Raw genomic sequence first — 14,469 nt, 5'->3', positions numbered from 1 at the left:
CCTGACCTAATCATGTGAGTCCTTTAAAAGATGGGAGATGTCAGAGAGATTCTCTTGTTGGCTTGGAAGAAATAAACTGTCATGTTGTGAGAGGGCCATGTGATTAGGATGTGAGGGGAATTCCTAGGAGCCAAGAGCAACCCCTGGCAGATAATAAGAAAAGGAATGTATGGCTATAAAAAAAACTTGAATTCTACCAACAACCAATGAGCTCACAAGAGGACTTTCGCCTCTGATGGGAGTGCAGCCCCAGCCAATAACTTTATTTGGTCTTATGAGTCTCTTGAGCAAAAAGAGAACTCACTTGTGTGATATTATAAATGGGTGTTGTTTTAAGTTCCCAAGATTTTGGTAATTTTTTACACAGTGATGAAAACCAAATATAGTAATGAAGGAAAAAATAGTTAATAGCTTGGCAGTTTTGCTCCCTTCATTTTAGACATCCTGAAGATACAATTAGGTTTCTTCAATGAGATTTTGTTATAGACCTGTTTTTTTTTTTATGAATTCCTACTTGTAATCTAGGAAAGCAAGTATAGTTTTCTTGGATTCTCTCTCTATTGCCTTGTTTCACAGAGCACTCTCACGGTTTATGCTTCTATAACCCTCCTTACCCCTCGTGATATCTTTTGTGATGGAAATGACCGAAAATGAAACAAAAAGATTTATAACCATGAGTACTGCTTATCACTTTAATTCTCTTTTCTTAAAATCTCACTAGGAAAATTTCTGAATTAGATACTAGTAGAGAAGGCAAAGCAAACATAAAATATATGAGGGAATGGACTAAGACGAAAAAGGAAGGGAGTTTTAATCCAAATATATTTCTATTGTTGGCAGGTTCAAAAAATGCACCATTTGCCTGCTATGAAGAAGTACACTCTCAAGGTGATAGGTTTGGGAACTGTGGTCATAAAAGAGGCAGTTATCAATACTGTCTATGGAGGTATGCTATGCAAATATTAAAGATACTTTTCTTATGTTCTATAAGATTCTATTTTTAGTTTTTCTTTATATATGTCATTCATTCCAGTGGTTTCAAGTATCACATGTGTATGGGAGTGAATCTTAAATCAAATTCTGTAGCCCTGACATCTTTCTTGTGCTACAGGCTTAAATTTCTGTCTACTTTTTATACGTTTGTATGTGACTGATCATTAAATTCAATCCAAGATTGAAAGTAATAATATCCATTATGCCTTTCCTATTTGAACCTGCACATTCTTCCTTATAAAAATACTATCCCCATTCACTTCATTGCTTGCCCAAGCTGAAGACTGCCCAGTGTCTATAAAATGAAATTAAATTTCTCCTGCATCTGAAGAGCAAGCTCTTTGATATTTTGGTCATGAATTTATTTTAACAAACATTTATTAAGAATCTACTCTGTGCTGGACACTGGGCTAGCTACTTGTTATGAAAGCATTCATGGCCTTTGTACTTAATGGAATTTGAACACGCCATGTAGTTTTGTTTCCTTGGTTTGTTATGCTGTTACTTTGTTTGGTAATACCTTACTCTCTGCCTATTGAAATTCTACTAATTAGTAAGCTTTGACTCAGATGGCAGAATCTTTTCCATGAAGTTTCCCCTAATTGTTAAGTTAAAATGTGTCCTCATCTTAAATCTCTGTAAGAATTATTTTATTTGTAGCACTTTTAATGGGATTTATATTACATTTAATATTAAATTGTAATGCCCGCGAGGGTAGGGGTCACAACTTATTTATCTTTCTATCCCTCTACAGAGGGATGTGGAATACTTGAGTGAATTGATTATTTGAAAATAAGTATATAAATCTGCACAGGGAATAAAAGACCACTAGAGCCATTGAAAGATAAGCTTATAAGCTTACAAGAACATTTACTTTAAATGTTAGTGTTAAAATATTACATTTCCCTAGTAACATTTGACATAAATGAAGAATCGTTCTTTTTTTTTTTTTGTCAAAGAAAGCAAATCTGAAGCATTCCTAATAAATGCCTAATGTGTAATAATCATAATTTTATTATGTTTGCAGGAATCTTCAATGTGGAAGATTAGTTTGTACTTATCCTACTCGAATTCCTTTTTACAGAGAAAATGGTGCTGTGATTTATGCTTTTGTACGAAATGATTTATGTGTATCTGTATTCTACAAATCGGCTCAATCACGAGAAGATCCAATGGTAGTCTTAAGTGGCTCTCCTTGTGACATAGGGAGGGTAAATGATTTAAAATCTGTTTTTTTTTAAATCTAGTTTTATTCATTTCTTAATATTTTCATTTAAGTATCAAATTTCAGTTCATTTCTAGTGCTATGTAACTTTAAATATTTAGATAAGAAGAAAATGAATAAGCTTCATTTTGTCTCCACACATTGAGGGCAGTAGGAATGTTTGATCTTCTTCAGAATTTCAGTATTATGACCAAGGATATTCCAAGCATTTTGGGGCTGGAGTGTGGAGGGGAGAGATCTTGGGAATGTATTAAGTACTCCATAGCATGGAAATTCACTTTTCTCCTTAGAGAAGAAAGAAGAAATCCCGCTTAGTAATATATGTCTCTTTGTAGTCCAGTAGATAAGAGCACAACTTAGATCAGACTTCTTAGAATCAAATCTTCAAAACTGATTTTTTTTTTTTTACATTTTGTAAGTTACATAACCAGTCTGAGATACTACAACTGTATGTAGAGTGGGGATAATAATAGCATTTACTCAATGGGGTTATTGCAAAGTTTAAATGAAGTAACTGTAAAGTGCTTAGTATGATACCTGGCACATGGTGAGAGCTAAATATAGATAGGCTATTATTACTGATTATTATAATTCATTATCTCTGAGGCTAACCCAAATCTGGAGAAAACATAGAAGGAGTAAATTTACTTCAAAATGTCATTTAATTCCTGACCAGATCTTTGCTTATGAGGAACCATAATATAGTATACGCTGTAGGCATTAAAGATTAAGATGTGCATGCACCTATGTTCTGATGTTTCCACTTAATAGATGATTTTGAACAGATTAATATGTGAAATGTATATGTTAATGCCACTTGTGGTTGTTTTATAATTTAATGAAGTTTACTGCAGGTACAGTATATAGTCTTAGGATATGTGCTGCTGGAGTGAGCACAGTATGTCATCTTCTCAATATTGATGTTCTCTTCATGCCTCGGAGTCATAAATGCCTCCTTAATGGGGGTATACACCAAGGAGTTCAGTAGATATATTTAGGCCAGGAAGCCAAAACAACTAAAAAATGGAAACTAGTCAACAGATGATTTGATATTCAGTTGATAATTTAGTAAGAATAGAATTCTTTTTATAACATGGACAATCCTCAGTGATAAGCAAGAGAACCCATTTTACGAGGTAGTTTTTAATGATATTATATTGCAAGTCACATACGATAAAACATTCTTGGCAACTTTTTTTTTTTTGTCAGTAGCATCCTTATATAACAGGACTCTTCATTTCAGTTTCAACTAAGGCAACCAGACAATAAAGACTACTTCGAAAAGGAGTTGTTAGACACACCACCATGGCCAAGAACTAATGAGAAAACTCAACACACACAGTAAAGGTTTAAAAGGTTTAGTTTGATTTAGAAAGGGGTTTGTGAGGCCATTTCTTTGAAGAGAGTTGTGCTGTGCTATAATGTTTAAAAGAAAATCATTTTCACATACAATATTTCATTTTAACCTCAAAACAAATCTCAAATTCTTTAGAAAAAGTATGATGGTACTCATGTAAGAGAACTGCAACTTAGAAAAGCTGATATTGCTGTAAATATTGGAGTTGGGAATATATCCTTAATCCTCTGATTATTACACTTCAAACACAAAGGGGTTATATCTGGATGTTTCATACATTACATAATAGAATGTTAGATATGTATGGCATATTTTAATAAGATTCCTATTATCTTTATTAGGGGACTCTAATAATAGCTCAAATTTGATTAAAACTTAATATATGTCTTGATTATATTGAACTGATTTTCTTTCTGTTTTTTTTTTTTTCTTTCAATCAAACTTTTGATATATGGAACAAAAACAAATACAAATCGAAAGATTACTGTGCTCTTAGGGATAGTTTTGTTAGATTTCAGGATATTATAATAAAAAGTGGTTATATGGATATGATATTTTTGTTGGTCTTGTTTTATTTGTATCTCCCATTTCCCTACACTGAATTATTTTTTTATGACTATTTTTTAGGTTCACAGCAAAACTGAGAGGAAGGTACAGAATTCCCATACACTCCCTTGCTCCCACACAAGCATAATCTCCCCCATTATCAACAATCCCCCACCAGAGTGGGACATTTGTTACAACTGATGAACCTACATTGACACATCATCATCCCATCCATATTTTACATGAGACTTATCTGAAAAATCCCCAAATACTTGGAGATTAAACAAACATTTTTGAATAACACATGTGCTAAAGGAGACCTTTTAAGAGAAACTGAAAAATATTTTGAACTAAATGAAAATAAGAATACAATATATAAAAATTTACAGGTTATAGCAAAAGCAGTACTTAGATGGAAATGTATTACAATGAATGGTTATGGTCTTATGGTATAAAGTTACTGATTGTAATGTTAAGACAGTTGGATTCCTGTAACGTGGAAAGTTTTTTGTGTTTTTTCTTTTTTTAGGTATGTATAAATGGTGAATGTGTAGAATCAAGGATCCTTATGGGTTATTCAAACCTTTGTTCACAGCAGTGCAGAGGACATGGAGTAAGTAAGCACAAAATTTATGTTTCCCCAAATCACATCTATCTTGGACACTTTACAGCATCATTTAATTTACTCAACATTTATCATGTTTCTTTTATTTGAGAGTCTGTATTGTATCTCGCTTCAATGTGGTAACCAAAAGTAGTATTAGAGAACATTGTATAGAATTAAATTGTTGTTGACCTTAACAGATTTATTCTTATAGACAGCTACTTTTCAATACATTCACCTGTTCATTAAGGGAAGATAATTATGCCATAATTTGTGTGTCTGTGAATATATGCAGTGAGGGAAAACTTTTGGTTTTATCCTCCTTTTTAAATATACTATTTTTTTTTTAGCAGTTTTAAGTTCATAGCAAAATTGAGAAAAAAGTACAGAGATTTCGATATACCTCCTAACCCCAATACATACAGCCTCTCTCACCATCAACATTCTCCACCAGAGTGGTACACTGGTTACAATCATAAACCTACAAAAACACCATTATCACTCAAAGTCCATAGTTTAAACAGGGTGTGCTCTTGGTGTTGTTTGTTCTATGCGTTTGGACAAATTTATAATGGCAGGTATCCATTGTTAATGGTATCATACAGAGTAGTTCCATAGCCCTAAAAATCTGTGCTCTGCCTACTCATCCCTCCTACTCCTGTTAACTATCAATCTTTTAAGTATCTCCATAGTTTTGCTTTTTCCAGAATGCCATATAGTTGGAATCGTATAGTGTGGATCAGACTGGTTCCTCAGACTTAATAATATGCATTTAAATTTCCTTCATATCTTTCCCCGCCTTGATAGCTCATTTCTTTTTAGTGCTAATATTCTGTTGTTTGGATGTAGCATAGCTTATTCATTCACCTACTGAAGATAGATATCTTGGTTGTTTCACATTTTGAGTTATAAAGAAAGCAGCTATAAACATTCATGTGCAGTTTTTTATATGGGAATAAGTTTTCAGCTCATTTGGGTAAATTCTAAAGACTGCAATTGCTGGGGGCACCTGGATGGCTCAGTCGGTTAAGCATCTGCCTTCAGCTCAGGTCATGATCTCAGGGTCCTGGATGAGGCCTGCATCAGGCTCCCTGCTCAGCGGGGAGTCTGCTTCTCCCTCTGCCACCTTCCCCCCCGCCCCACTTCCCCCCTTCCCCGCTCATGCTCTCTCTCTCAAATAAATAAATAAAATCTTAAAAAAAAGAACAAAAGTCAAAAGACCTTTTCATTTAGGTCTTTGGCTATGATTTTGTCTTATTCTTTCACTTGGGATGTATTCCACTTCTATTCATTTTGTCTAACTCTCTGTGTTTGTTTTTATGTATTAGGGAGGTCAGCTACATCTCCTGGTCTTGAAAGTAGTAGCTTTGTGTAGAGGAGTTTTTGTGGTGCCCTGTAGCACAATGCCCCCTGGTCACCAGAACCAGCACTCTAAATGTGTCTTCTCTGTGGGCTGCATGTACCCTGCTATTGTGGCTGAGCCATGTTTGCCTTAGCCCAGCCAGCTGCAATGACCTCCTTTGAATATTGTTGGCTCACTGAGCAGGGTTTGGTTCCTGTGCTGTTGAGAGACCTGTCTGAGGTCACCAAAGCTTCACTGGTGGACAGGGTTGGCAATCAGACTAGGTGCCTACAGTCAGCCTCTGTGTTACAACTGTGGGTGCACTGAATGGCAGGGCTTGCTCCTTATCTGGCCAACTGAGAGGCTTTTGTTGGTTGGTGGGGCTGGTAGGCTGACTAGATGTCTGCAGTTGGCTTCTTTGTCACAGTTGCAAGCATGCCAAATGGCAGAGCTTGCTCTCTGTGCAGTCAGCTAAGAGGCCTGGCTGAAGCTGTATGCTGGTGTGTGTGGTTATCTCCCCCTCTCCCCAGGGCAGAAGTCACTCTGGAGAGGCATTCATCCCTGCTGGGGCTGCTTGCAGGGTGAGGCAGGGCAGGAGCTGTTTTGGAGAGATGCTTGCTGCAGCATGCAGGTTGGATGGGACAGGTCTGATGGAGAGTGCGGAGACAGGGCCTGGGGTGCTAGCTAGATAGATGGAGAAAGCACTGGCTCCCACTAGTGTCAGCTATCTAAGCTGGGGGAGGGGAAGAGAAATGGTGCCCACCAGCAGTTTTGTTCCGGGAGATATCTACTGAAGATACAGTGTACGTTTCGAGATTAGTAAATAAACATTCTTCATGTATACCCCACGCACTTTTCAAACTATTGCTTCTGTGCTGTCTCAGGTCGAGCTATTTATTATGCTGACTCTTTAAGGGTGGGGACTCAGTTTCCTATCATCCTCTAGCTTTCCCAGGTTACACCCTGCTGATTTTAAAACCTCCTAAAGTTAAGCCCCACCAGTTTTCAAACCTAGATATTACGGGGACTCGTCTTCTCAGTGCAGGTCCCTGGTGCCTGGGATGCCTGGGGTGCCTAGGCTGGGGTCTCATCCTCTCACTTTGTACTTGGGGTGTTCCTCCTGTTTGAGGTTAGTCTTACTGGGGGTTTGGTTCCCAATGACATCTCTACCCCTCCTACCCTTTTTAATGTAGTCTCCTCTCCATGGTGGAACATCTGTTCTGCCAGTTTTCAGGTCATTTTCAGAGTTAGTTGCATAAATGTAGCTGTTATCTCAGTGTGTCTACGGGATGAAGTGAGCTCAGGATCCTCCTACTCTACCATCTTCCCTGAACCTCTTCTATTATTTCTTTAAATAGACACTTTCTGTCCCTTTTCCTCACTTTCTTCTGGAACTCTAATTATTCTAATATATATGTTTGATGGTTTCCCATTAGATCACGTGTTATTTTCTTCACTCTTTTTCATTCTTTTTTCTTTGTTATACTCTGACTGGATTATTTAAAAGTTCCTATACTCTAGATCAATAATTCTGTCTTCTGTTTGTTCTATCCTGCTGTAGATGCTCTCTATTGCATTTTTCTTGTCATTTATTACATTCTGTATCTCCAGAATTTGTTTGGTTCTTTTTTATGATTTCTGTCTCTTTGTTAAATTCCTCAAAACAGCTTTGTTGAATTCTTTTTCAGCTAAATTGCCAAATTCTGTGTTTTGAGTTCAGTTACTGGAGTATTATTGTTATTTTTTGGTAGTAACATGTTTCTAGGATTCTTCATGTTCCTTGGAGTTTTGTGTTGCTGTTTTCACATTTGAAGTAGTCACCTTCTTAAATCTTTACTAGTTGTCAGCGGGTGGGAGATAATATTTGCTGGTCTTACTTATGTCTAGGTCTTTCTACAACCTTGTATAGATATACTTGCTCCACATTTCTTGCACCCTCTCGGGGCAGAATTCTTAAGCTGGTATGTGTTCTCTGTCTCTTACGATGCACCAAGCCAGCTGCTGGAAAACTCTGTTTTCTAGGAGGTGCGCTACAGCTTAAGTTTGTGATTTCTCCCTTGTTCAAGGACCCTGGCCTGATTTTCTGAGGGTACTCCCTGTCCACCAGAGCTTTTTGCTGCCAAACTCAGGAGCAAACACAAGAACAGGCTGCAGATTGTGGAGAGTTGTGGGCTTAGCACTTGGGGTGTTGTGGGTGCCCCTGGATCAGGTAAGGGGTGATCTTTGGGTGAGGATTTCCCAGCAACTTGTGGGCAGGCTTCCTACTGGAGTAATGAAAGCATATAGCAGGAACTGTGTCCTTTTAATGCCCTCTGAGAGTCTTATCTTCTTATCTACCACTTTCCTGATTTCTTCCTTCCCCTCAGTTGTGGAGATTCCTGCCTCAATACTCTGGGTGCTTTGGGAGAGAAATGGATTTCTCCAGCTGTGTCCTGCACCTCACCACTTCTCTTTTTTTCTGTCGGAGAGGTCACTGCTGGCTAGTTCAGCCCCGGACTATGTGCCGTTGTGGGAGGGATGGCACTGGCAACTACTCTTACCCTCTTCAGTGCATCTGAACTCTTATTTTATTTTATTTCATTTTATTTTATTTTATTTTATTGTATTGTATTTTATTTTATTTAGGGAGGGGGTGCTTCAAAGGAATGCAGGAATCTATTTTTGGGAAACTATTCCTGGGGAGACTTCTGCAAGGCTCTCTTTTCAATGGGTTTCTGCCCACATTAGCATTCTCTATGTTTTCCCCAACTGCATATAAGAGGAGCTGAGTCCTCTTCACTGGCTCCTTCTGATTCCACAGCCCATACTGAAGTCTGTCTGCCTATTACCTGATACACAAGTGGGCAAGACTCCTCCCAGGTCTCTTGGTGTGTAGTGCTTGATTCCACAACTCTCACAGAGGTACTTTTGTTCATGGATGGATGCTGAAATTTAGTTGTTTTTATAAAGGGGGACCAAAGGAAGGAGTTCTTATGACACGATAATTCTTTTGTCAAACCCAAAGCCAGTTTTATCTCTTCCTTCCCAATCCTTATACCTTTTATTTTCTTATCTTGTCAATATGATGTTGTAAAGAGGGACTCTCTTGCCTTGTTCCTGATCTTAATGGAAAAGCTTTATCTACCATTAGGTACTGTCAGGTTTTTTAAAAAGACATTCTTTATCAATTTGAGAAAGTTTCCCTCTATTTATAGCTTTCTGATAGTCTTTTATCATTACTGGGTGTTCAATTTTGTTAAATAACTTTCTGCAGTTATTGATATAGTCATGTGATTTTTCTTTTTTAGCTGTTGATATATGATGGATTACATTAATTGATTTTCAAATGTTGAATCATCTTTGCATACTTGAGATAAAACTCACTTGCTCATGGTATATAATACTTCCTATACATTAATGGAATTAATTTGCTAATATTTTGTTGAGGATTTTTACATCATTTTTCATGAGAGGTATTGATCTATAGTTTTCTTATAATGTCTTTGTCTTTGGCATTAGGGTAACGCTGGCCTCATAAATATGTCAAAAAGTATTCACTCTACTTCTAATTTCTGTAAGAGATTATAGGGAATTGGTATGATTTCTTCCTTAAATGTTTGGTAAAATTCACTAGTTAACCCAACTCGACTTGTGCTTTCTGTTTTGGAAAGTTATTAATTGTTGATTTAATCTCTCTTTTTTTAATGACTTCAGAACACCCCGTTCAAATTGCCTAGTTTTTTTTTAACAGTCACCAATCTAAACTTTTTAATTTTATCTTATTTTATTTTAAAATTTCTTTTCAAGTATAATTAACATACAGTATTATATTAGTTTCAGGTGTACAATATAATGATTCAACAATTCTATGTATTACTCAGTGTTCATCACAATAAATACACTTTTAATCCCCTTCACCTATTTTACCTCCCCTCTGACAACCACCAGTTTGTTCTCTCTATCTAAGAGTTTGTTTTTTGTTTGTCTTTTTTCTTTGTTCATTTATTTTGTTTCTTAAATTCAACTTATGAGTAAAATCATATGGAATTTGTCTTACTCTGACTGACTTATTTCATTTAGCATTATACCCCCAAGGTCTGTCTGTGTTATTGCAAATGACAAGATCTCATTCTTTTTTTATGGCTGAATAAGTTTCCTTTATATATATATTCACACACACACACACACACACACACACACACACACACTATGTCCTTTATCCATTCATCTGTTGATAGATACTTGAGTTGCTTCCATATCTTGGCTATTGTAAATAATGCAGCAATAAACATAGATAGGGGTGCATATATGTTTTTGAATTAGTGTTTTTGTTTTCTTTGGGTAAATACCCAGCAATGGAATTACCAGATCATATAGTATTTCTATTTATAATCTTTTTTTTAAAGATTTTATTTATTTATTTGACAGAGAGAGACATAGCGAGAGAGGGAACACAAGCAGGGGGAGTGGGAGAAGGAGAAGCAGGCTTCCCGCGGAGCAGGGAGCCCAATGCGGGGCTCAATCCCAGGACACTGGAATCATGACCTGAGCCGAAGGCAGATGCTTAATGACTGAGCCACCCAGGCGGCCCTCTATTTATAATCTTTTGAGGAACCTCCATACTGTTCCCCACAGTGGCTGCACCAATTTACATTCCCACTAACAGTGCACCAGGGTTCTTTTTCTCCACATCATCACCAACACTTGTTATTTCTTGTGTTTTTGATTTTAGCCATTCTGACAGGTATAAAATGATGGTTTTAATTTGCATTTCCCTGATGATTAATGATGTTGAGCATATTTTCATGTATTTTGTCCACCTGTATGTCGTCTTTGGAAAAATGTCCATTCATGTCCTCTGCTCATTTAATTGGATTTGGTTTTTTTTAATGATAAGTTGTATAAGTTCTTTATATATTTTGGATATTAACCCTTTATCAGACATGCCATTTGCAAATATTTTCTCTCATTCCATAGGTTGCCTTTTTGATTTTTTGATGATTTCTGTTGCTGTGCCTAAGCTTTTTAGTTTGGTGTAGTCTCAATAGTTTATTTTTGCTTTTGTTTTCCTTGCCTTAGGAGACATGTAGAAAAAGTTGCTCTGTCCAGTGTCAAAGAGATTATTGCCCATGTTCTCTTCTAGGATTTTTATGGATTTAGGTCCCAAATTTAGGTCTTTAATCCATTTTTTTAAATTTAAATTTTAATTAATTAATTAATTAATTAATTTAAAAATTTTATTATGTTATGTTAGTCACCGTACAATACATCATTAGATGCTTAATAACTGAGCCACTCAGGCGCCCCCTTTAATCCATTTTTAAAATTTAATTTCATTTTATTATGTTATGTTAGTCACCATACATCATTAGTTTTTGATGTAGTGATCCAGGATTCATTGTTTTCATATAACACCCAGTGCTCCATGCAATATGTGCCCTCCATAATACCTATCACCGGCTTCACCTATCCCCTGGACCCCTCCCCTCTAAAACCCTCAGTTTGTTTCCTGTAGTTCATAGTCTCTCATGGTTCATCTCCCCCTCCGATTTCCCCCCCTTCAGTTTTCCCTTCCTTCTCCTAATGACCTCCATGCTATTCCTTATGTTCCACAAATAAGTGAAACAATAAGATAATTGACTTTCTCTGCTTGACTTATTTCACTTAGCATAATCTCCTCCAGTCCCATCTATGTTGATGTAAAAGTTGGGTATTCATCCTTTCTGATGGCTGAGTAATATTCTATTGTATATATGGACCACATCTTCTTTATCCACTCGTCTGTTGAAGGGCATCTCAGCTCTTTCCACTGTTTGGCTGTTGCAGACATTGCTGCTTATGAACATTGGGGTGCATATGGCCCTTCTTTTCACTACACCTGTGTCTTTAGGGTAAATACCCAGGAGTGCAATTGCTGGGTCATAGGGTAGCTCTGTTTTTAATTTTCTGAGGCACCTTGACATTGTTTTCCAAAGTGGCTGTACCAACTTGCATTCCCACCAACAGTTTAAGAGGGTTCCCCTTTCTCCACAACCTCTCCAACAATTGTTGTTTCTTGCCTTGACAAATTTCGTCATTCTAACTGGTGTAAGGTGGTATCTCAAGTGGTTTTGATTTGAATTTCCCCAATACCTAATGATGATGAACATTTTTTCATGTGTCTGTTAGCCATCTGTATGACTTCTTTGGAGAAGTGTCTGTTCATGTCTTCTGCCCATTTTTTGACTTGATTATTTGTTTTTGGAGTGTTGAGTTTTAGAAGTTCTTTATAGATCTTGGAAATCAGCCTTTTTTTTATTATGTTATGTTAATCACCATACATTACATCATTAGTTTTTGATGTAGTGTTCCATGATTCATTGTTTGCGTATAACACCCAGTGCTCCATGCAGAATGTGCCCTCCTTAATACCCATCACCAGGCTAACACATCCCCCCACCCCACTCCCCTCTAGAACGTTCTACCTCAGTTTGTTTCTCAGAGTCCATAGTCTCGCATGGTTTGTCTCCCCCTCTGATTCCCCCCTTCATTCTTCCCCTCTGACTATCTTCTTCTTTTTTTTTAAAACATATAATGTATTATATGTTTCAGAGGTACTGGTCTGTGATTCAACAGTCTTACACAATTCACAGCGCTCACCATAGCACATACGCTTCCCAATGTCTATCAACCAGCCACCCCATCCCTCCCACCCCTCACCACTATAGCAACCCTCAGTTTGTTTCCAGAGATTAAGAATTCCTCATATCAGTGAGGTCATATGATACATGTCTTTCTCTGATTGACTTATTTCACGCAGCATAATACCCTCCAGTTCCATCCACGTCACTGCAAATAGCAAGATTTCATTCCTTTTGATGGCTGCATAATATTCATATTCATAATATTCCATTGTATATCTATACCACATCTTCTTTATCCATATCCAAAATCTATAAAGAACTTATTAAACTCAACACCCAAAGAACAAATGTTCCAATCAAGAAATGGGCAGAAGACATGAACAGACATTTTTCCAAAGAAGACATCCAAATGGCCAACAGACACATGAAAAAGTGCTCAACATTGCTTGGCATCAGGGAAATCCAAATCAAAACCTCAATGAGATACCACCTCACACCAGTCAGAATGGCTAAAATTAACAAGTCAGGAAACGACAGATGTTGGTGGGGATGCAGAGAAAGGGGGAACCCTCCTGCACTGTTGGTGGGAATGCAAGCTGGTGCAGCCAGTCTGGAAAACAGTATGGAGGTTCCTCAAAAAGTTGAAAATAGAGCTACCATACGATCCAACAATTGTACTACTGGGTCTTCTCTTTCTTCTGTCTTGTTGGTGTACAGGAATGCCCCTGATTTCTGTGCATTGATTTTATATCCTGCCACTTTACTGAATTCCTGTATGAGTTCTAGCAGTTTTGGGGTGGAGTCTTTTGGGTTTTCCACATAAAGTATCATATCATTTGTAAAGAGTGAAAGTTTGACTTCTTTGCCAATTTGGATGCCTTTGATTTCTTTTTGTTGTCTGATTGCTGTGGCTAGGACTTCTAATACTATGTTGAATAGCAGTGGTGATAGTGGACATCCCTGCCCTGTTCCTGACCTTAGACGCAAAGCTCTCAGTTTTTCCCCATTGAGAATGATATTCGCTGTGGGTTTTTCATAGATGGCTTTTATGATCTTGAGGTATATACCCTCTATCGCTATATTCTGAAGAGTTTTGATCACGAAAGGATGCTGTACTTTGTCAAATGCTTTTTCTAATCGATTGAGAGGATCATATGGTTCTTGTTTTTCTTTTATTCATGTATTGTATCACATTGATTGATTTGCAGATGTTGAACCAACCTTGCAGCCCAGGGATAAATTCCACTTGGTCGTGCTGAATAATCCTTTTAATGTACTGTTGGATCCTATTGGCTAGTATTTTGGTGAGAATTTTTGCATCCATGTTCATCAGGGATATTGGTCTGTAATTCTCCTTTTTGATGGGGTCTTTGTCTGGTTTTGGGATCAAGGTAATGGTGGCCTCATAAAACGAGTTTGGAAGTTTTCCTTCCATTTCTATTTTTTGGAACAGTTTCAGAAGAAGGGGTATTAATTCTTCTTTAAATGTTTGGTGGAATTCCCTTGGGAAGCCATCTGGCCCTGGGCTCTTGTTTTTTGGGAGATTTTTGATGACTGCTTCAATTTCCTTAGTGGTTATAGGTCTGTTCAGGTTTTCTATTTCTTCCTGGTTCAGTTTTGGTAGTCGATACATCTCTAGGAATACATCCATTTCTTCCAGGTTATCTAATTTGCTGGCATAGAGATGCTCATAATATGTTCTTATAATTGTTTGTATTTCTTTGGTGTTGGTTGTGATCTCTCCTCTTTCATTCATGATTTTGTTGATTTGGATCATTTCTCTTTTCTTTTTGATAAGTC

At 37.1% G+C, this 14,469-nt stretch overlaps 1 protein-coding gene across 1 annotated transcript in view; it reads left to right on the top strand.

The window, feature by feature from the left end:
• Positions 1 to 14,469, top strand: part of LOC123840951 (disintegrin and metalloproteinase domain-containing protein 32-like) — a 193,785-nt gene that overhangs the window by 131,465 nt on the left and 47,851 nt on the right. Inside the window, exons 15-17 of the mRNA XM_064585520.1 lie at positions 841 to 946; positions 2,021 to 2,204; positions 4,651 to 4,734. Coding sequence (XP_064441590.1) covers positions 841 to 946; positions 2,021 to 2,204; positions 4,651 to 4,734 — 374 coding nt within the window. The remainder of the gene's footprint in view (positions 1 to 840; positions 947 to 2,020; positions 2,205 to 4,650; positions 4,735 to 14,469) is intronic.

Source organism: Mirounga angustirostris, unplaced genomic scaffold (assembly GCF_029215605.1).
Source record: "Mirounga angustirostris isolate CCGP_5_RB_7025 unplaced genomic scaffold, mMirAng1.0.hap1 SCAF_2, whole genome shotgun sequence".
In the NCBI taxonomy this organism is placed as follows: Eukaryota; Metazoa; Chordata; class Mammalia; order Carnivora; family Phocidae; genus Mirounga; species Mirounga angustirostris.
Note: the sequence above shows the minus strand (reverse complement) of the source record. Positions and strands in the feature narration are given on the sequence as shown.